Here is a 21758-nt window from a genome sequence, read left to right on the forward strand (position 1 = left end):
ATGAGTGGCCATCTAAGATACTCCACTGGTCTCTCTCTGTTGGGAGCAAGGGAGAATGAAGAAAACCAAAGACACAGGAAAAGATTAGTCCAAAGGACTAATGGACCACAACTACCACAGCCTTCACCAGACAGAGTCGAGCACAACTAGATTGTGTCTGGCTACCACCACCGACTGCTCTGACAGGAATCGCAGTAAAGGGCCCCAGGCAGAGCTGGAGAAAAATGTAGAAGAAAATTCTAACTCACAGAAAAAGACCAGACTTAATGGCTTGACAGAGAAACCCTGAGAGTATGGCCTCAGACACCCTTTTAGCTCAGTAATGAAGTCACTCCTGAGGTTCACCCTTCAGCCGAGGATTAGACAGGCCCATAAAACAAAACAAGACTAAAGGGGTACACCAGCCCAGGGGCAAGGACTAGAAAGCAGGAGGGGTCAGGAAAGCTGGTAATAGGGAACCAAGGTTAAGAAGGGAGAGTGTTGACGTGTTGTGGGGTTGGTAACCAATGTTACAAAACAATATGTGTGCTGTTTAATGAGAAGCTAGTTTGTTCTGGAAATCTTCATCTAAAGTACAATAATAAAAAGAATAATAATAATAAAAGAATTTAGGGGCCTAGAAGAGAGAGGATATTTAAGAATCTTATGAGACTCAGTCTTTGCCCTCAAGCAACTTACATTCTTTTAGGTTGCCCCTATATAAAATTTCTATTTTTATAGGGGAAAATTACCGAATACCACTTTTGCCTGTTTGACATGTAATCGGATAAGTTATATAGTCACCTGCTGAACAAAAACAAAGAGTATGAAACAGCATCAAATTCTGTATTAAATTATGTGATGTAAAGGTTTCAATAACTAGGGAGAAGCATAAAAGGTCAGTGACAGCTGAAGAAGCCGAAGGTGACTTTTCAGTTCAAGACACAGTAGATCTGAGCCACGAAGCCTTGGTGAAATATAAATAAGTGCTAAGAAAAGAAGAGAGAACACAGAGAGAGAAAATGACATGGGTGAAGGCACAAGAGCAAGAGTAAGCATATTCTACTCAGGGAAAAGTTTGCTCACAACAGATAATATATATTGGGAACTGGAAAATACAGCAGGAGAGGTAGTCTAGAATCAGTTTATGGAGATGCTTGCACACCAGGCAAAATTTAAGCTCTAGTTCTGTCTAATTCACTCTTTATTCAGTATCTGAAACACAGTAACTGTCATGGATTGAATTGTGTCCCCCCCAAAATATGTGTCCACTTGGTTAGGCCATGATTCCCAGTATTGTCTGGTTGCCCTCCATTTTGTGATTGTAATTTCATGTTCAAAAGGATTAGGGTGAGATTTTAACACCCTTTCTAAAGTCACATCCCTGATCCAATGTAAAGGGAGTTTCCCTGGGGTGTGGCCTGCACCGCCTTTTATCTTACAAGAGATAAAGGGAAAGGGGAGTGAGGAGCAGGGGACATCATACCACCAAGAAAGAAGCACTGGGAGCAGAGCAATTCCTATGGACCTGGGCTTCCTGCTCAGAGAAGCTCCTAGTCTACACAAAGATTGATGAGAGGGACCTTCCTCCAGGGCTGATGGAGGGAGGAGGTCTTCCCCTAGAGTTGATGCCCTAGATTTGGACTTCAGCCTACTAGACCGTGAGAAAGTAGATTCTTTTTGTTGAGGCCATCCACTTATGGTATTTCTGTTATAGTAGCACTAGATGACTAAGACAGTAACTCAATGAAATTTTATGGAATGAATGAGTAAAGAATTTTTATTGATGATAAAATGAGAATTCACTGAAGGTTTGAGGAAAGAGGTGATAACATGATGAAAGTGATATCTAAAACTGCCTAGTATGTGTGCTGGATGGATCAAAGACTGGCATCAGTGAACGAAATTAGGAGATTATTAACCTGGAAAGTGGTAATGGAGCATGAAAAAAAGAGACTTATACTAAGACATTTAATAGAAAATCGACATGAACCCTGAAAATATGCTAAATGAAGGAAGCCAGTCACAAAAGACCACATACTGTATGATTCCATTTATATGAAATATCCATAATGAGCAAATCAATAAAGACAAAAAGTAGATTAATGGGTGCATAGTCCTGGGGGATAAGAGGAAAAGGGGTGTGACTGTTAATAGGTAGGTACAGGGTATTTTTTTGGTGAGAGGGATGAAAATGTTCTGAAATTGTCATGATTATTGCAAAACTGTGAATATACTAAAAACCATTGAATTGTGTGCTTCAAATAGGTGAATTGTATAGTGTATAAGTTATATCTCAATAAAACTAATATTAAAAGAGAGAGAGAAAAAAAACTATGGCGAATGACAGGATGTGTTTGGTGGAGATAATGAGCTACTTATTATAGACCAAATAATTTCCGGTTTGATTCTCAGTGAAATAACATGAATGGCTATTAACAGCATTATTATTTGATATTGTTTTAGAAGTGCAGGATAATGCAGTAAGACGTGACACATGAACAAGTGGTATAAATATTAGAAAGGAAGGGACTAGGGTGTTACTTCTAGAAAACCCAAAAGAATCACCTAAAAATGACTAGCGTTGATGAAAGATCAGTATGTGCCAATACTATATTCAAGTGCTGGTATTTTCTAGTATACCAGCAGTAGCTAATAAAAAAACATTATACCCAAAAATTTAATCTTGAAATAACCTAAATAATAAACGTGCATGGCTTATGCAAGTTAAAAAAACACACATTTTTATCAAACAATTATAGAAGAAGATTTAATAGAGATATGTATCATGTTTTAAATAAGAATTAGCTCTAAATAGGAATAAATATACATTGCTGGCAGTGTAATTTGGTAAAATATTTTAGCAGCCTTCAAAATGTTCATACCCCATCTCTTAGGTAGAGGACAAGCTTTATGCACAGATGCCAATTTTATCTTTCAGATACTAGATGATAGCTTCTATGTCCTCCTTGAGGTCTTCTTATCCTCAGTTCCTTCAAACAATCTTCACTCATCTGACTTCCATACTTATACTGTTCTATGTTCTGGTTGTTTTCCCCTAAATGAATTATAGTTTTTTAGTGCCTCTCTTTAAATTGTGGTATTAACCTTAGTTGTTTAGGGCAGAGTGAAATAAGGAAAACCAAACTCAGTTGAAGTATTGTTACCACAATTTAGAAATAACCCTATGACACATTGGAAAGTGTTTACTGGCGGTTGGGTATATGATTTGGTAGTGGTTATTTCCTGGAAAGCATGTATTATGTGTTGGTATTAGGAACATGCCTTACTGGGGTTTACTGGAGTTAACAGTCCCTGAAAAAACGTAAATAAAAGAGGTCAATCTATGGCTTCCTAAAGATGATACAGAGGAGAGCAAGTTAAAGGATGGTGGAAAATTTATCTGCTTAGCCCAGGATAATTTATACCACTTTCTTAAGGAAAAAAAAACTCCGCTCTTATAAAGCAGTAAACCTGATTTTTTTTTTTTTTGGTGCATTTTTTGCATTTTAATGCAAAAAAATATATACATTAAATGTGGAAAAAACACAAAAATATACAAAGTGAAAGATTTGTTTCTCCAGCTTGTTCCGCTCCCTAGAAGTAACCACTGCCGTGTTTATTTTTAAAACATCGTGGGATTCTTCCATGATGTTTTAAAACCTACCTCAGTTTTTATCTCCCATATTAATGTATAGTTTTATTTTATGGAGGAACATATGATTACATTATTTGTAGTCTTATTTTTGTATTATCCATTCCTACTACTTACTCATCTTGGCATTGTAATTTGGTTTATTACATTTCCCTCAGATGTTATTTTTGTTACCTTTTGCAAGAAAGTATTCAGTTATTTCCAAAATAAAATTAATTTTGTCCTTTTTTTAAAAATCAAAATCAGCATGTATAGACACGTGTGTTAATGTAAGGGAAAGGAAAGCAAATTTTGTCTTGTTAGCATGTGAACTGCTGAAGTGATTGAAGCCTGTACAGTGTTAGTTAAGTGAGGAGGGATCTGACTGACCATGGGTCCCAAACTCATGGATGTTTGCCAGCATAACAGGGGAAACAAGCAGATGCAAGACACTCGGGCCTGGTGGGGCTGACTGTCACCAGAGGAAATGTGCCTCACCTAGAGCAAGCAGCTCCATTATCATGGTGGAATTCAGGCCTAGTTTTGTAAAATTTTCTATCTTCCAAGAGAAGCCAAAATCTGGACTTCTCTGTGGAATCTCTTGATCTTCAAATTGGTCCATTTTTTAAAAAACAATGTATAAGAAAAAAAAAGTCTATAGGCTGAATATGGTCCTCAAACTGCCAGTTTACTCCCTCTTTGTATTATTGTACTTACCGACAGCCAAAAAAAAAAAAAATTTTTTTTTTTCCACATGCTATATATTCTTTGGGGGATATGGCGAAACGGTATTATTGAATTTACAACATAAAATTCTACATTAATATCTGCCCTTATGTTTTGAATCTATTTTGGGAAATCTATCACATTCCTCTTATACCACACCGTAAGCGTGAACTTGGTCTGTGGAAGTAGCGCTCCCCATTTCTTGGTCCTCAATCCCCTATACCACATTACAAAGGAAGAGGAATACAAAAGAAGTTTCAGCATCTTCATTTTCCAGTCTCCAGTGGTTTAAACGAGAGAGTTCTTTCAGAGCTAAAATACTTGTCTTTTCTTCCTGTGACTTGCTGAGAAATTATAATTAGAGGTTTTCCTGTTGTGTAAAGGAAAGGAATTCCAGTCCTCCTGCATCTTAAAGATTTCTGTTCTCAATGAATTTGCTTCCCTGTCCCATTTCTCTTTCTGCAGGTGATAGAGGGAAAGCTGGCTCCATTCTTGGGCAAGGTCATTAAATTTGCCACCTCACACGTGTACAGCTGCAGTCTGTGCAGCCAGAAGGGGTTCATCTGCGAAATCTGTAACAATGGAGAGATCCTCTACCCCTTTGAGGATATTTCAACAAGCAGGTACAGAATATCTTGTCTCATAAAAGAATACCTGAATAAGTCAAATGCAGTTTTATTTGGCAAAGGCAGGCCAACTTTTAGTCAAATACTGTATCTCTGTCATCTCTCAGCCTGAATCAGGTTTCCATTATACTTGGAGAACATTTTTTAACCCTATGGTTTCTTATATTTAATTTCAGCCTTTGCCTTGCTACCTTTTTCCAGAATGAGACGACAGAGTTGAAAAGAAATAAACTGTAGCTCTGCCTTTTTAGGTAAACAGCCTTCAGATTCATTTTTTGAATGAAGATTGGGGAAGAATCTTCACAGCCTTTCCAGGGCCAAGTGAAAGGCAATGGGAAATGGCAGTCACGGAGGAAAGCCAAAATTGGATGGGCCTCTAGGAATAAAACTAGGACCCTGGTGAACAGCTGTCTGGCTCACCACGTGCTTGTCTCCACAGATGCGCTGCAGTGTAGTGATGAAAGTTTTAGGACCCAAAGGAGAGAAGAGTGGAAGTTTATGTGGGATTATTTTTCTGACCAACAGTAATATTTGGGCATCATCACATCCATTGATTGATGGATAATTTTTTTCCCCACTAACTTGAGAGCAGGGTTTTTACTGTTGCTTTTCTTAAATCACAAAATGATACATATCACTTTTCCTCTCATCCCAAAAGTGTAATAGAAATATCCACTGTTTGTGTGTATGTGCACTGGATTCTTTGAGCATGAATGTCATGGCTCATTTCCCACCCTGCAGGGCTCACTTACGCTGTGGTTCAGAACAGAAGGTGAGGCATGTAGCCAGGGAGAGTTGAAACATGTAGGGTAGAGCTAGGACTTAAGAGTTGACTCAGCCATTCTGGCCTCTTCTTAAGCCCAAAGACTATTTGTAAACACCCAGGAACTTGGGTTGACCACACACACAGAAATGCAGACACACGAACACACACACACACCTACACACACCGCAGTCTCCAGTTTCTTGAGTACAAGCACTTGACCCATAGCCTAGAGATTTGGATACACTTCTTCAAAACACGTCCCACACAAATGCTTATACCATCACTATTTATAATAGCCACACAATGGAAACAACCCAAATGTATATCAACTGATGAATGGATAAACACAAGGTGGTATATACATCCAGACAACAGGATATTTCAGCCATTAAAAAAAAGAAAAAGTTCTGGTAGATGCTACAGTGTATATGAACCTTGACAAAATTATGCTATGTAAAAGAAGCCACCCACATAAGGCCACATATTGTATTTTCTGTTTACGTGAAATGTCCAGAATAGGCAAATCTGTAGTGACAGAAAGTAGATTAGTGGTTGTCAGAGACTTGGGGGGAGAAGGGAAGGAGAAGTAACTACGAATGAATACAAGTTCTTTTAGGGTGATAAAAATGTTCTGGGATTGAATTGTGGTGATGGTTGCCTGACCTTGTGAATACATTAAAAACCATTGGGCTATATACATTAAGAGGGTGAATTGTATGGTATGTAAATTATATCTCGATTTAAAATTTTTTAATAAAAAAATAAAATTCAATTTTAAAAATACATCTAATTGAGTAGGTCAATATGCTGGCCCACAAAAGAAGCCTCAGTAAATTTTAAAAGATTGAAACCATACCAAGTATGTTCTCTGATACAATGGAATTAAAGATCCATAATAGAAAAAATTCTGGGAAACCCCAAAATATTTGGAAAGTAAACAGTACACTTCTAAATAACTCATGGGTCAAAGAAAAGATCAAAACGGAAATTAAAAGTATTTTTAACTGAATGAAAATGAAACCAAACCCACTGCCATCAAGTCAATTCCCACTCATAGCAATCCTATAGAACAGAGTAGAGCTTGCCCCGAATGGTTTCAAAGGTTATAAATTTTTACCAAAAGAGACTGCCACATCCTTCTCCTATGGGAACAGCTGGTGGGTTTGAACCACCGACCTTTTGGTTAGCAGTCGAGTGCTTTAATCACTGCACCTAGGGCTCTGAAAATGAAACAATATATCAGGATGTACTAAAGTAGTGTTTAGAATGAAATTTATACCTATGAACACCTATATCCCAAAAGTAGGAAGGTCTTAAATCAATAACCTAGGATTTGACCTTAAAAACTAGATAAAGAAGAGCAAACTAGACCCAAAGCTAGCAGAAAGAAGGAAATAATAAAGATTAGAGCCGATATTAATGAAATAGAAAACAGAAAAACAATAGATCAATGAAAGCAAAAGTTAGTTGTTCGGGAAAAGATCAACAAAATTGACAAACCCTTACCTAGACTGATGAAGAAATTAGGAGATAAGACACAAATTGCCAAAATCAGGAATGAAAGAAAGTATGTCACTACTGACTATAAAGGAACACTATAAACAACTTTATACCAATAAATCAGACAACTTAAATGCAATGGACAAATTCCTAGAAAGACACAGATTACTAAAATTGACTGTGGAAATAAATATTTGTAGACCTATAACAAGTTAAGAAATTTTATTAGTAATTTAAAAATCTTCTCATAAAGAAAAATCCAGGTCTAGATGGCTTCACTGGGGGAATTCTGTTGAATATTTTAAGAAATAATGCCAATTCTTCACAAACTCTTTCAGAGAATGGAAGAGGAGAGAACATTTCCCAGCTTCTTGTATGAATCCAGTATTACCCACATACCAAAGCCAGATAAAAACATGACAAGAAAACTACAAACCAATATCCTCCATAAACAAAGACACAAAAATCCTTAAAAGAATATTAGCAAACCAAATTCAGCCTCATATAAAAAAATATATATATATATCCTGACCAAGTGGGATTTATTCCAGGAAAGCAAGGTTGATTTAGCATCCAAAAATCAATTAATTTAATACTCTATATGCCTTAGGCTGGGTTCTCTAAAGAAGCAAAACCAGTGAAGTGTATATATAGATATAAAGAGAGATTTATCTCAAGGAAATGGCTCACGTGGTTGTAGAGGCTGGCAAGTCGCAAATCCATGGGTCAGGCATCAGGCTGGAGGCTTCTCCTGACCCATGTAGCTGCAGGGGCTGATGAACACAAGATTAGCAGGTCAGGTGGCAGGCTGCTAGCTGGGCTTCGGAGGCCAACAAATCTGAGATCAGCAGGTAAGATAGCAGGCTGCTGTCTCACAAGCTGCAGAGGCTGACAAATCCCAAGGTCGGCAGACAGTACGGCAGGCATTTGGCTCAAGTCTCAAGAACCAGAGGTCAGATGATGATGAGCCAGATACAGGACAAGCTTTGCCAAAACATCCATATGTATATTGAATGTAGGCTACACTTCCGAGGAAATTTCCCTTGCAACTGATTAGCTGATCACATCAGATCACATCATGGAGGATGACTACATCATTACATAACTGCCAAACCACTGAGAATCATGGCCCAGCCAAGCTGACACACAACCTAAACCATCACACTATATTAATAAAAGACAAAAACCCAACAATTATCTAAACAGACACATAAAAAGCATTTGACAAAATCTAACACCCATTTATAAAAAAATCTTAAACTAGGAATAGAAGAAAACTTGCTCAACTTGATGGAGGGGATTTATAAAAAACCTACAGTTAACATCACACTTAACGGTGAAAGAGTGCATACTTTCCCAGGAAAACTGGGAACAAGGCAAGGATGTCTGCTTTTGTCACTTTTATTTAACATTGTAGAGGTTTTAGCTAGTAAAATAAGACAAAAAGAGAAAGTGACAGAGAGAGAAATTAAAAGCAGTTGGATTGGGAAAGAAGAAGTAAAACTGCCTTTAATCACAGATGACAATCTTTTATGTAGGAAATTCTAAGGAATCCACATACACAAAAAGAAAACTAAAGACTCTGGCACTAATAGCTACAATATTAAACACAGCCCAGCTGCTAGACAAATTAGCATAAAACCTCAAACTAAAAGTTCTCATTCATTTCTTATTACCTGATATATCATGTCTAGTTTTCAGCAAAAAATTACAAGGCATGCTAAAGGCAATAAAAACACAGTCTGAAGAGGTGACGCAAGTATCAGAACCAGACTCAGATATGACACAGATTCTGGAATTATTAGACAGGAAATTTAAAATAACTATGATTTATATGTTAAAGGCTCAGAGAAGAACAAGCAAGATAATACCAATATTTCTTCACCTGGGAATATCATATTCAAATTGCAGAAGACCAACCATTAACTCAAAATGGACCTTAGACCTAAATGTAAAATACAAGGTATAAAACTTCTAGAAGATAACATAGGATAAAATCTAGGTGACACTGGGTTTGGTGATGGGGTTTTTGTTTTGTTTTTTAATTGTGATAAAATATATCTGGCATAAAATTTGCTATTTTAACCATTGTTAAGTGTACAATTCATTGGCATTAATTACATTCACAATGTTGTACAACCATCATCACTATCTGTTTCCAAAATTTTTGTATCATCCCAAACAGAAACTCTGTGCCCATTAAACAATCACTCCGCCTTCCTCCCCTCCCCTGCCTCTGGTAGCCTCTAATCTACTTTCTTGTACAGCACGAAGAGTGAACCCTAGTGTGAACTGTGGACTTCAGTTAATAATAAAAAAAATAATAGTGAGTTAATATTGGTTTGTTAATTTAACAAGGGTGCCCATACTGATGCAGGATGTTAATAACCTTTTGCCATCAAGTTGATTCTGACTCATAGCGACCCTATAGGGCAGAGTAGAACTGCCCCATAGAATTTCCAAGGAGCCAGCTGGTGGATTCAAACTGCCGAATTTTAGCTAGAAGCTGAGCTCTTAACCACTGTGTCACCAGGGCTCCCAGATGTTAATAGTAGCGGAAACTGTTTGTAGGTGAGAGGGGGGAAGGGTTTATGGGAATCTCTGCACTACCTGCTTCATTTTCTGTAAATCTAAAACTGTTCTACAAAATAAAGCCTATTAATTAAAATTTAAAAATTCATTCAACTGGACAGTTGATTCTAAGATCAAAGCTGAGCCCTCAATTTTTAATAAACTTTATTCATTAGATAAATTTCAGATTTATAGAATCAGCCATTTCTCCAAGGAGCCCTAGTTCCTTTCATTGGAGACTGATATTAAGAACTAAGAGCTGGGCGTTGGACACACACTTTTAAAGCTCTCAGTCCCAGGACTCAACCCTTGAGTAGAGCAGAGATTTTCTCCTCTGGCTGCACATCAGAAGCTCCTGTATTTTCAAAGGATCCACAGCTACTGTTAAGGCCCAACCAGAAGAAAGAATCACTCCTGGAAGACAGCTGTGGTCCTAGTCAGAGGGGCTGAGTTCTCACAGCCAAAATGACTATATTAGCACATCTATAGATTCACAGGAGCCCTTACCCAGCAGGAAAGAATGAGTGGCTGTTTAGAATCTGTTCCTCCCTTGGTCAGATGAGGTTCTCTAAGTTTGCACAGATGTCTGAGTCGCAAGGAGCCCTGACCAGCCTTCCTGGAATTCTAGGTTAACAATACTCTTCAATAACTCAATGAGCTTTCTCTTGGTGTTCAGTTTCCAGGTAAACACTGGGAGAAGTTTATACAAGTCTATGGGAAATGGTGGAGTCCCTGGATGGTGTAAACCATTAAGCATGTGACTACCAGCCCAAAAGTTGATAGTTTAGACCTTTCTAGAGGTTTAGAGGCACCTCAGAGGACAGGCCTGGCAATCTGCTTAGGAAAGGCCACAGCCTTGGGACAGTTCTGCTTTGCACAAACAGGGTCTCCATGCATCAGAATTGATTTCCTGGTAACTAACAACAAAAAAAAAAAATTTTTTTTTTTTTTTAAACAACAACAGCAAAATGGCAAACAGCAAAAAGAGCCACTCGTAAAAAATTTATTAAAGGAAAACTTTAATCAGAAATACTGAGTTGCTGATTTAAAACTTATGTCAGTAAAGATGTGTTGAATAAATAAATGTGATATAAATTTGAATAGTGAGGGAAATTTTTAAAATCTGTGTAACTGATATCTTTATGGATGAAGTAATGTGATGTCTGGGATTTGCCTGAAATAGTCTGATGGCGAGAGAGAGAGGGTGGATATAGATAAAAGAAATTGGCCAGGAGTTGATAGTTGTTGAAGCTGAATGATGGGTACACAGGGGTTTATTATACTATTCTCTTGACTTTTTTTATGTTTGAAATTTTCCATAATTAAAAATGTTTAAAAATATGTATATAAAATCTTAGAACTGAGTTATTTAGTAGATTCTTTACCACGTATCCTTGACCATTTTGCTAAATTTAGCACCCTTGTGCCCTCAGAAATATATTTAATACTCTTTCAGACCCAAATATCATTTGAATGGCGTAATTACAATTCAGTAAAAAACATTTCACAAGCATTAAAACTATTCGTTCTTTCACCAAATGACTTGAGTGTGCTCTGTATGCTGCATTGGGCTAGGCTTTGCTCCTTGCTCACAAGTCGTTTACAGTCTAGTGAGAGACGGACAAGCAGTTAGGCAGTTCTGTTAAAGTATGGTAGGAGTCACACATCAAACAGACATCAATTTTTTCAGGCTTTTTTTTTTTTCCTTGTTCATTTAATCATTAGGAAGGAAGAATGAATCTGTAATTTAAAATGCCCATGTCATATTTATCTGTAGGGCACCATCTCTGGCAGACACTAGAGAACATGATTTGAGTGTAAGGGGATGGAAATAACACGTACTGGTGTCTTTGGTGCCAGCAGTTCACATACTTCATCATCTGGTTCTTACGCCAGTCCTCTGAGAGAGCGTAGTTACCTCCATTTTAACAATGAGGAAACCAAGGTTCGGAGAAGGTAATTAACTTTCCTGGGGCTTGTGGCTTTTTAAAACTTGAACCCAAATAATTCTGACTCCAAAATCAATGTGTTTTTCCCTAGTATCGTTGCTTTTTCTATACTTGTAGTCTTCAAACCTTTTTGCAGTATACGCCTTAAAAGAAATGTGAAAAATTATGCACCCCCAACTCTGAGTTGGAATCGACTCGACAGCACACAACAACAACGCCATCGTTAAAAAAGTCTCCCCCTAAAATGGTATTTCTAACTGTTCCTTGATTTGCTACCCTGGAAGTTTTTACCCTGGAGCAATGAGCCATAGGTAGATGGGGATGGATGACAGACAGGCCTTTCTTTTGTAAACTGGCCTAAGGGCTATTGTGAGGAGAAGGGGCAAGGAGACCACAGCAGAGCTTCCACCTCAGGAGCATTCATCCCTAGGCAGGCCAGGTTTGTGAAGGTGCGCCTATGGGAGCTGTTGTGGTGGTGTTAGCTACCCTCTAGTCAGCCCCAAAGGAGCCCTGGTGGCACAGTGGTTAAGTGCTCAGCTGCTAACTGAAAGGTTGGCAGTACGAACCCACCAGCCGCTCCATGAGAGAAAGATATGGCAGCCTGCTTCTGTAAAGATTACAGCCTTGGAAACCCTACAGGGCAGTTCTGCTCTATCCTATAAGGTCACTGTGAGTTGGAATCTACTCGACAGCAATGGGTGTGCGAGTTGGCCCCAACTCGTGGCGGCCCCAGCTCGTAGGAACCCTGCTGTCAGCGGGACATAATGCCGCCCAGCCCTGGGCCATTCCTGTGACCAGCTGTGGGTCAGACCATTGTAACCCGTGGGTTCTTCACTGACTGATTTTCAGGTTAGATCGCCAGGCCTTTCTTCCTAGTCTGTCTTAGTCTGGAAGGGCCAGTGAAACTTACTCAGCATCATAGCAACAGGCAGACCTCCACTGACAGATGGGCAGGGGCTTCCCAGGAGGTGCATTGGCCCCAGATCAACCCAGGTCCCCTGCATGGAAGGGAGAATTCTGAGGACTCAGCTCAATCGGGTTTAAGGATGCAAACCCCGGCTCGCTGCACTACACCAGCCTCCCCTTCCTTCAGAAGATAATGCTGACAGTTTTACCTTGAGATAGTGTTTCTTCTCAAACACAAATTAAATTCTTACCTCTCCCTAACCTAAGTAGGAAAACACTAAAACCCAAATTGCAAAATTTAAATACAATAGGAAGAACCTGAATTACATGACTGTTTTACTTAAGCCTAATCCAGCATTTACCGTCCTAGAGGACTAGAACTAAAGTACAGCTTCCAGAGATAAACCTTCTGCTAAGACAATGATAAGGTCCCACATCCTAAAGAAATAGAAATGACAAAACATGCCCTCCTCCATTGAGAATAAGAAATAAGGGCTCTAACTTTTAAGACTTACAAGTCAGATAATTAGGTTGACTCTGCTGTAAAACTTGAGGGAAAACAATGAATATTTATGCAGAAAAAAAGTCACCTAAATCCATAAAATGAACCTAAACCTAGATCTGGAAAAATCTTCCAATTATCCTCCAATCCAGCTTTCTTGCTGGCATATCTACATATTACTCACCTTCTCTGGTTCCTAAGGACACCTTCCCAATGCTGCTAAGGAGATCATCCTGCTCTCAGCATTTCTGAGAAGATGCCATTCCTGAATCTTGAAATGCTTCAAGATCACAAGTACATAAGCACTTCGTCTTGAAAACTCAGCATGCGTTTTAACATGAGACTAACGGAACAAATCAGCTAGCATATATCGGTTCCATCCTTTCTGTCCCAATCCATTTGGCTTTGTTGATTTTTTCATGTGACATACAAATCATCCCCACAGTTTTTCCAAAATGGAAAACATTGCACTTCAAGATTTTCCTACCCCTATACCATTTTTGGGGTTATACCATTTTTGGAGCCCTGGAGGCACAATGGTTAAGAGCTTGGCTGCTAACCAAAAGGTCAGCAGTTCTAGTCCACCAGCTACTCCTTGGAAACCCCATGGGGCAGTTCTGCTCTGTCCGATAAGGTCACTAGGAGTCGGAATCAACTTGATGGCTACGGGCTTGTGTTTTTTGGTATACCATTTTCAGCTGGATTTAAATATGGGCATACTGTAAGATTATATACATACAATCAGATATTATTCTGCCGTAAGAGAAATGAAGTTCTGGTATATGCTATATATGACATAGATGAATCTTCAAAACATTATGCTACATGAAATAAGCCAGACAGAAAAGGACAAATATTATATGATCCCACTCAAATGAAATATCTATAATAGGCAAATGCATAGAGACAGAAGGTAGATTTAGTGGTTACCAGGGGCTGGGGGAGGAGGGGTAATGGGAAGTTATTATTTAATGGGTACCGAGTTTCAGTTTGGGGTGATGAAAATTTTTGGAAATAAATGGTAGTAATGATTGCAAAAAAAAGAAAAAGATCATACTTAACATTGAGCCTGGTGTCCTCCATGTGGTAGGCATTCTATAAGTATTTATTGTTTGGTTCAGCTCTCCCAAGTATATGTACAATCATCAGGATGCTGACAAAGCTTTTTAAATAAAGTAATTAAAATACTTCCAAAGATGGAGAAGCATAGTAAAACTCTGAAGTAACACTATAGCTTCATATGTGAGAATGAAGCAACTGACCTACCATTTCAGGTATTTCTGTGGTAGGAACATCAGCCTGTCCTGGTCGGCAGCATTCACGTGCCCTAGGGAAGGCATCAGAGGAAGTGTTACTCCTGGCTTAGTGGAGCATCTGAGACTCAGTGGTTACTCTTCTAAAGGGGTTACTTGTTTTATGAAGTTGTGGGGTTCAGGGGTACAGTTTGTACAGTACTTGCCAGCTTTTCTTTGTGTAAAACTAGTTGACCACTCCTTCCTTTTCTCCAAGGAATAACGATTGTACTCCAGACCCTGACCGTATCAACGCCAAACTCTTACCAGTTGAGTGAACGTACTCTGACACCACATCCAATCTGCACATGTTTAAAACATATTTCCTACATCTGTCTGTTGAGAACAACCATTAGCCTCATGGGAAAGTCCATAGCAAGTGAGTTTCTAGCAGAGCTTATCCTTTTTTTAATCTTTCAAATCTATTTTGTCAGGTTAATTTCCAGAAAAAAAAGGCCTCCCAAAGAACATTGTCCAAGCCCCATTGTTTCATCCATCTGGTCAAACTCCAGAAATGTCCAAATTTTACTGAAGAACATGGAGACTCCTCCCAACACACTTGACCTTTTTGAATTGGTCTTTGTCATCTTGCATTTCATTGCAGTCATACCACCCAGCCACCCTGAGGACCTGAACTTGTTGGGGCATGGACTTTTTTCTTTACCTTGGCACTTTCTGCCTTTTCTTAAGCCTCAAATACACATGAAGTTTTCAAATGGATAATTTGTTTAAAAAGAGAGAAAGAACCTGCTTTATTATAAAGTGTAGAATTATCTTTTTTTTTCTTAGGAGATGCTAAGAGGCATAATTTTTACTCAGTATAACTTCAACAGCCCAGTAAGCACTGTGTTTTCTGTTACCCTACTTCCCATTGATTTGGGGAAAGGGTAAAGCCTAAATGTGGATGGAGATAGCTTTGCCTAAAGTTGTTGTCACTTACTTATGTGCCTAGAAAGAAACCCAGCAACCTTATAAAGGCTTTTCTGTGTTTTCTGGGGAGCCACTTGTAGTTTTTAATTTTTTGAAGGAGAGTTCCATGGTTAGGCATGATTTTCTTTTTTTTTGTTGTTGTTGTTGGGCTGGATGGAGGAAGAGGGAGAAACAAAACTGTGGAGGAAGAGAGAGAAGCCCTGCTCAGAAGCTGGTTTTCTGTTGTGGCCTATTTGCTCAGCCTTTATTTTTGTCAGTCCTTGCACTAACAGGGTGAATACCTGGATTATGCCCTCATCTGGACTCGAATACACATACATTACATACCCTTTCTCCCTAATCAGCCTGACACATTCCTTTGTTGGTAAATGGTTCCAAAACAAACACTGTCAGTGCACCTAATTAGCAGGTTTGTGGGCTGCGCTTGGCAGCCTTGTTACATCCTGTTCAACAATGGAGAACAACAGCCCTGGCTAGGTCAGGCTTAAGGGAGGGAACAACTTCCCCCAACGTATGTACTCTTTTTAATGATATTTCCTTTCTGTGGCTTTTCTTGGGAGGCGGCCACTCAGTGAGTATTGTAATGAGGTGTGGGATCCTAGAAACAGCTAGAGGGAATCTGGACTCCTCCTGATGGGTACCTTTCCGAGGAACTGTTTGCTTCAGTCTGCTTCTTGCTCTTTTCTCTCTCTGGTATTGAAGAGAAGCATATTGAGGAACTTTCTTGGTGGCTTTGATGCTGGAGGTTAAGACTCCTGCCTGTGTTTTAGAATCATAAACCAACAGGTGGGAGGGGCTGTGGAGACTATAAACATTTTGGGGGTGGAAAAACTGAAGGCCAGACAGCTCAGATATTTTGTGAGTGGCAGGAGCTGGGTGGTGACTTACGAAGATGGAATTCTACTCTTAGACCATATGACTATGTACTTTTAAATGTATTTATTGTGTCTGTGAAGGTTTTCCTTGATAAAAACTCTTGAGCACAATGCTAGTATTTTTGGCTTTTAAACTTTGGTCAAAGAATAACTTGGTAAGTAACATTTCCCCTTGGCCTGGTGGCTTCCATATTCACATGTCAAAATGTTTCAGAATGTCTGCTAACACAGACAAGACTTTTGTGAAACCCTAAGGGCTGACCTGACCCTTTACACCATTAAGTCACTTGATAAATACGGCGCATTTATAAACACAATCCTAGCTGTTGAGGCTGCCATTGTTTTTTGAGGCCATTTAGTTACTTGAATAGATGACTGTCATCTCCACCTAGACACATTTCTTACCAAGCTTGTAGTTAGGTGTCTGGTTAATATTGTGTTAATCATCTGTTGCTTTAAACATTTCAGACAACCTTATTTTTGTTTGTTTACGGGGGAAAACGCTCATCATTGTTCAACTCATATTTTTACTAAGATAAAATTTACTTTCTAAGATAAAATTGGAGTCCTGGTGGTGCAGTGGTTTAGGGCTACAGTGAGCTACGCCTGCTGACCAAAAGGTTGGCAGTTTGAATCCACCAGCCGCTCCTTGGAAACCCTATGGGGCAGTTCTACCCTGTCCTGTAGGGTCGCTATGAGTCTGAATCAACTTGACAGCAACAGGTAGTAGTTGTAGTAAGATAAAATTAATTGGTGTTCATTAAAGAAAATTTGATGAGTACACAAACGTATAAAGAGAAAACCCTCTATAATTTATTCTTTTTTCTATACATATGTATGCATATATTTTAATAATATCAGGATCATATTGAATAGATAATTTTATATCCAGCTTTTGTATCACACATTTTATCAGAACCAGGAAAATAGTCACATTTAATCTGTTAACTTTCTTACAGGAAAAAAAAATTATTGGTTCTGAAATCATTGAGAGCACTTAATAAGCTGAGGGACCTAGTCCATGGAAAAAATCATTGGACTGGGAATAAAGAAGTCCAGGTGTCATTACTAACTCTGCCACTAACTTGCTGTGTGGCCTTTGACAAGTTGCCACCCCTCTGGACCTACCTACTAGGCACATGGCTCTGCTCTAAGGGCTTCCTGACAAAGAAGGCTCCATCACTCAGCGTTTTGTCTTTGCCTGTTTGGTAATATTCAGCGAAGTTGACTGATTGTGATACAGTTTACCCAAAGGAATTAAGATGCAAATTCAGATTGAGATTCAGTCCACCATTTTGAAATCATATAAGCTCTGTGAGGAAAAACACTTTTTCTCTTTTGCTCACCGTTCTGTCTCCTGCATCTAGAACAGCACATAGTGAATGCTCAGTATATGCTTCATGAATGAATGAATGATAGGTTTGCTTTATTTTAATTTTTCAAATCAGTTGTTATTAACATATTTTCTTTTGCTTTAAATGGCTTTTAAACTAATTTCAGGGATATTGTTATGTAAGGAGACATTACCAAGATATGCATGTGACTTTATTGCGTGATGGCTAGCATCTTATCATATGTTAGGGACAGATGTGTTTTACTGTGCCAATAGAGACTTTAACGTCAGGAGAGAGACGATGGCAAAAATTTGAACTTTGCTAAGCTACTCAGATAACTTAATTTTCAGAACATCTTTGAGGTCATTTTTAGTGTGTGCCTTTTTCTTCACCATGGGACTGTAAATAAGTAACCTGAATACACAATAGAGAAGAGGAGGAGTATTTACCTTGCCATACAAAAAATGTTGACTTTTCAGACTGAGCAGTATGTTCTGAAGGGAACTGCTTTATGCTTTAGAATTACAAAAGATACAGCAGTCTCTTGGTTTTGTCAGAATTATGTTTCCAAAATTTTGAGACTTCTACCATCAACCTAATTAGAGGAGTACAGATATAATACCTCATTAAAGTTGTCTTTAAAAACCACATTTTGTTTTAATTTCAGCGCCGACAGCAGTGGGTTAATGCACACCATCGTATCTTTATTAAGGCCTTCAGAATTCTGAATGTTAAACCACTCAGCGTTGCATCAGGAAACATCTGCACATACCATCTTCAACCACCATTAATAATCATCTGTTTCATCTCTAATGCTTTCAAAGCACTTAAAATAGAGAGGAAGACGCAGTAGATAGAAGCTCACAGTCTGTACAAAAGTTGTTGCTCAGTTGGAATTATACCAGAGCATAGAACCTTTGTAGATCTAGCGGGCATCTTAGCTATCACCTGCCCATCACGCCCACCCCTACAAACACACACTCCCGCGTCCCTGCAGAGGCCAGTCTGTAGCTGAACACCACATCTGTAGCCAGTGAGAAAGGCAGGGTGCCAAATCCTAATGCAGTCCCTTTCTGCCTCACCCTGTCGTCAGAACACTAGCCCTGAAATTTGGGGGACCCACAAACTATCTTAAGGGAGTAAAAGCCCACCAAGAAATATTAATTAAAAAAAAAAAAAAAAGATTACCACCTACCCTTAACTAGTCTCGCTTACTTTTAGTTGTGGTTAGGGGGAGGGGTCTTCACCAAAATTACGGGAAGAATTCGACAGCCTTTTGATGATATAACAGGGAACAATAGCATTAGAAAATTATTAATTCATGTGAAAAACAGAAAAGTGGGGATTGTCTTTTATAAAACAAATAACAAAATAAACCAACTTGCAAATAACGAACCAGTGGCTGGTTCAAAGACTTTGCATTGGAAACATTGGAAGCCACTAACTTGAAGTGACTTAAACTGAAAGGTATATAGTTTGGCCTTGAGGATTGAGAGGTTGAAGTATCTTAAAGCCTTTCTTTAAGAGGGACGTTAACATGCCCACTTTTAAAAGAACGGTTTCTGGGAAGAGAACCCTTGATGGTGAAGAGAAAGGAAATGTAAATTGAAAATCTTAACAAGGGAAAGCAGCCTACATCAATGATTGGAAAGAAAAACTTGAGACTCAAGAATGAAAAGAGACAAGCAAATCTTCCTCTGCAGTGGGGAAGACACAGGCCAAGAAAGGGGACAACAGCGAGGTTTGAGGTAACCTGAGGGAGGAGCATGGTTTTCATCTAGTGCCTGAGAGGCACCAGCCCAGAGGTTTAGGGGCAGAGATGATTTAAATACCAAAACAGCAAACAAGGAAGGTGACTCATGTCCTTTCACAGGGTTCCATGAGAGAGTACTGAAAGAACACTGTGAAAGAGAGAGACCTAGTCAGGGGAGCCTTAATACTTAGAAAGTACCTAATAGCAGTACTTAACCTGTTCCCTCAGCCTTCTGCCCTTCTTCACCCCACCTCATCCTACCCCGCCTCCCATTTTTCACCTCAGTTTTTCTCACAGAGCGGTCTGGAGAGCTTGCTCAGACCACTACCCCGAGACAATGCAAGAGAAGAGCTTAACACAGCACATTGCTAACCTCTTCCTAAGCTAGAGGCTTACGTTGGCTTCCCCCGTGAGTGACTCGTGTTGCTCCCTTCGAGAGATTCCTTTACCAAAATACTAACATCTAGAATTTTTATTTTAGCCTTCTACCCTAGGAAACCTTGGTGGTGTAGTGGTTAAATGCTACAGCTGCTAACCAAAAGGTCGGCAGTTCAAATCCATTAGGTGCTCCTTGGAAACTCTATAGGCAGTTCCACTCTGTCCTATAGGATTGCTATGGGTCGGAATTGACTTGATGGCAACGGGTTTGATTTTTGGTTTTTTTAGCCTTCTACCTTAGCCCTATTTTATGAGTATACATGATGTCGAAAGAAATAAATTTTTTAGTAACTCCCAGGTATCTTGCATGTGTATTGCTTGTGTACATAAGTGTAACTATTTTCATTATTATGATTATCAGTTACATCCAATTTTTATTAATATTCACGCTGAAAACAAAAGTTCCAAATAATGTTTTCACTTAATGAAAGGGGTTGCTAAAACATGCATGGTTGTTCAATTCTTCCCTTATTCGATGTTAATGTGTAATGGATTTAAAGCACTACTGAGGTATTTTTCCAAAGTAATACATGCTTTTTCATGCAAAATTAGAATTGTTTTAATTTTAAAAGTTATTGAACATTGAACAATTGAAACATGTTTTCGGATTTTGTAAATATGTAAGTAATCAGTCTACTAGTTTAGCCCACCAAAGTTGTACCATACCTTTATTCCTAAATAAAGATGAAAAAACTCTGAGATGTTCAGAAAATCAGATACCTAAAGCCATGCTTAGTCCTTGACCACCTGAGGTGTTTATACAGGTGTACCTCATTTTAACTAAACCTTATAAATAAAACTGTATTATAAATTTAGTTTGTATAATATTAGTTGATTGATTATATATATATTACAAAAATATTCTCGTTTAGCTTGAAGATGGGAGGTAGGTTAAAAAAAAAAATTTACCATTGAATCAATTCCAACTTATAACAACCCCATGCGTGTCAAAGTAGAACTGTGTTCCATAGGGTTTTCAATAGCTGATTTTCAGAAGCCGATCACCAGGCCTTTCTCCTAAGGTACTTCTGGGTGGTATGGTAGTAGACTTCCCTAATATGTTCAGTGTAAAATTTGACCTTTTAAAGTTTTACTTACACGAGGAGACACTGTTTCTACTAGAGATAAAAATTATTATAAAACAGTATATACTACTGGCATAGGAATAGACAGATCAATCGCACAGGATTTCCGAAAGTACAGTAAAGGATGCAGGTAATAAGGGAATTTAGGAGACCCTGGGTGGTGCTGACAGTTATTGGGTTCAGAAAGGTTGGCGGTTCCAGTCCACCCAGAGACACCTTGGAAGAAAGACCTGGTAATGTACTTTCAAAGAATCAGCCATTGAAAACTCTATGGAGCACAGTTCTGTTCTGACACACATGGGGTTGCCATGAGTCAGAACTGACACCACAGCAGCTGGTTTTTGTTTTTGTTTTTCAAGTATGGAAATTTAGCACAAGATAAAGTTAGCATAGCAAATTAGTGAAACAAAACATAGATCACTCAATAAAAAGAATTGGGGACTAGCTAGCTGCTGGGGAAAAAAAGTAATGCTGAACCTTACCATATTTCTTACATCAAGATAAAATCTAGGTGAATCAAAGATTTTAATGTGAAAAACTAAAACCTATAAAGTTCTAGAAAAAAAAAGGGGTGAGCATTTTTATAATCTTAAAGTGGGGAAGATCTTTCTAAGTTTGACACAAACACTGAAGGCATGGAAGGAAATGCTACTAAATATATAAAAAAATGTTTAATATTCTATAGGCAAAGCCAAACACAAACAGGAAAGTAGGAGAAATATTTTCAACACATGTGACAAAGTATTAATTTTCTTTATATACAAAAAGTTTTTAAGTTCAATAAGTAAAAGTCCAACAACACAATAAAAAATGGGCAAAAGACATGAGCCAATTTACTGAAAAATATATAAATTATGAATAAATACATAAACAACTCATAAGGTTTTCATTG

General features: G+C 38.5%; 1 protein-coding gene across 12 annotated transcripts in view; it reads left to right on the forward strand.

Moving 5' to 3' along the window:
* The window catches only part of PLEKHM3 (pleckstrin homology domain containing M3), a 229420-nt gene that overhangs the window by 184409 nt on the left and 23253 nt on the right, over nucleotides 1–21758 (forward strand). For 8 of the 12 annotated variants that reach the window (XM_064286748.1, XM_064286745.1, XM_003406101.4 and 5 more), the window contains one exon: nucleotides 4805–4962. The exons of 1 other annotated variant lie outside the window; for it this stretch is intronic. In XM_064286748.1, the coding sequence (XP_064142818.1) occupies nucleotides 4805–4962 (158 nt within the window). 3 more of the 12 variants (XM_023541989.2, XM_064286749.1, XM_023541997.2) reach the window with 3 other exon arrangements.

This window comes from Loxodonta africana, chromosome 6, assembly GCF_030014295.1.
Source record: "Loxodonta africana isolate mLoxAfr1 chromosome 6, mLoxAfr1.hap2, whole genome shotgun sequence".
Lineage (NCBI taxonomy): Eukaryota > Metazoa > Chordata > Mammalia > Proboscidea > Elephantidae > Loxodonta > Loxodonta africana.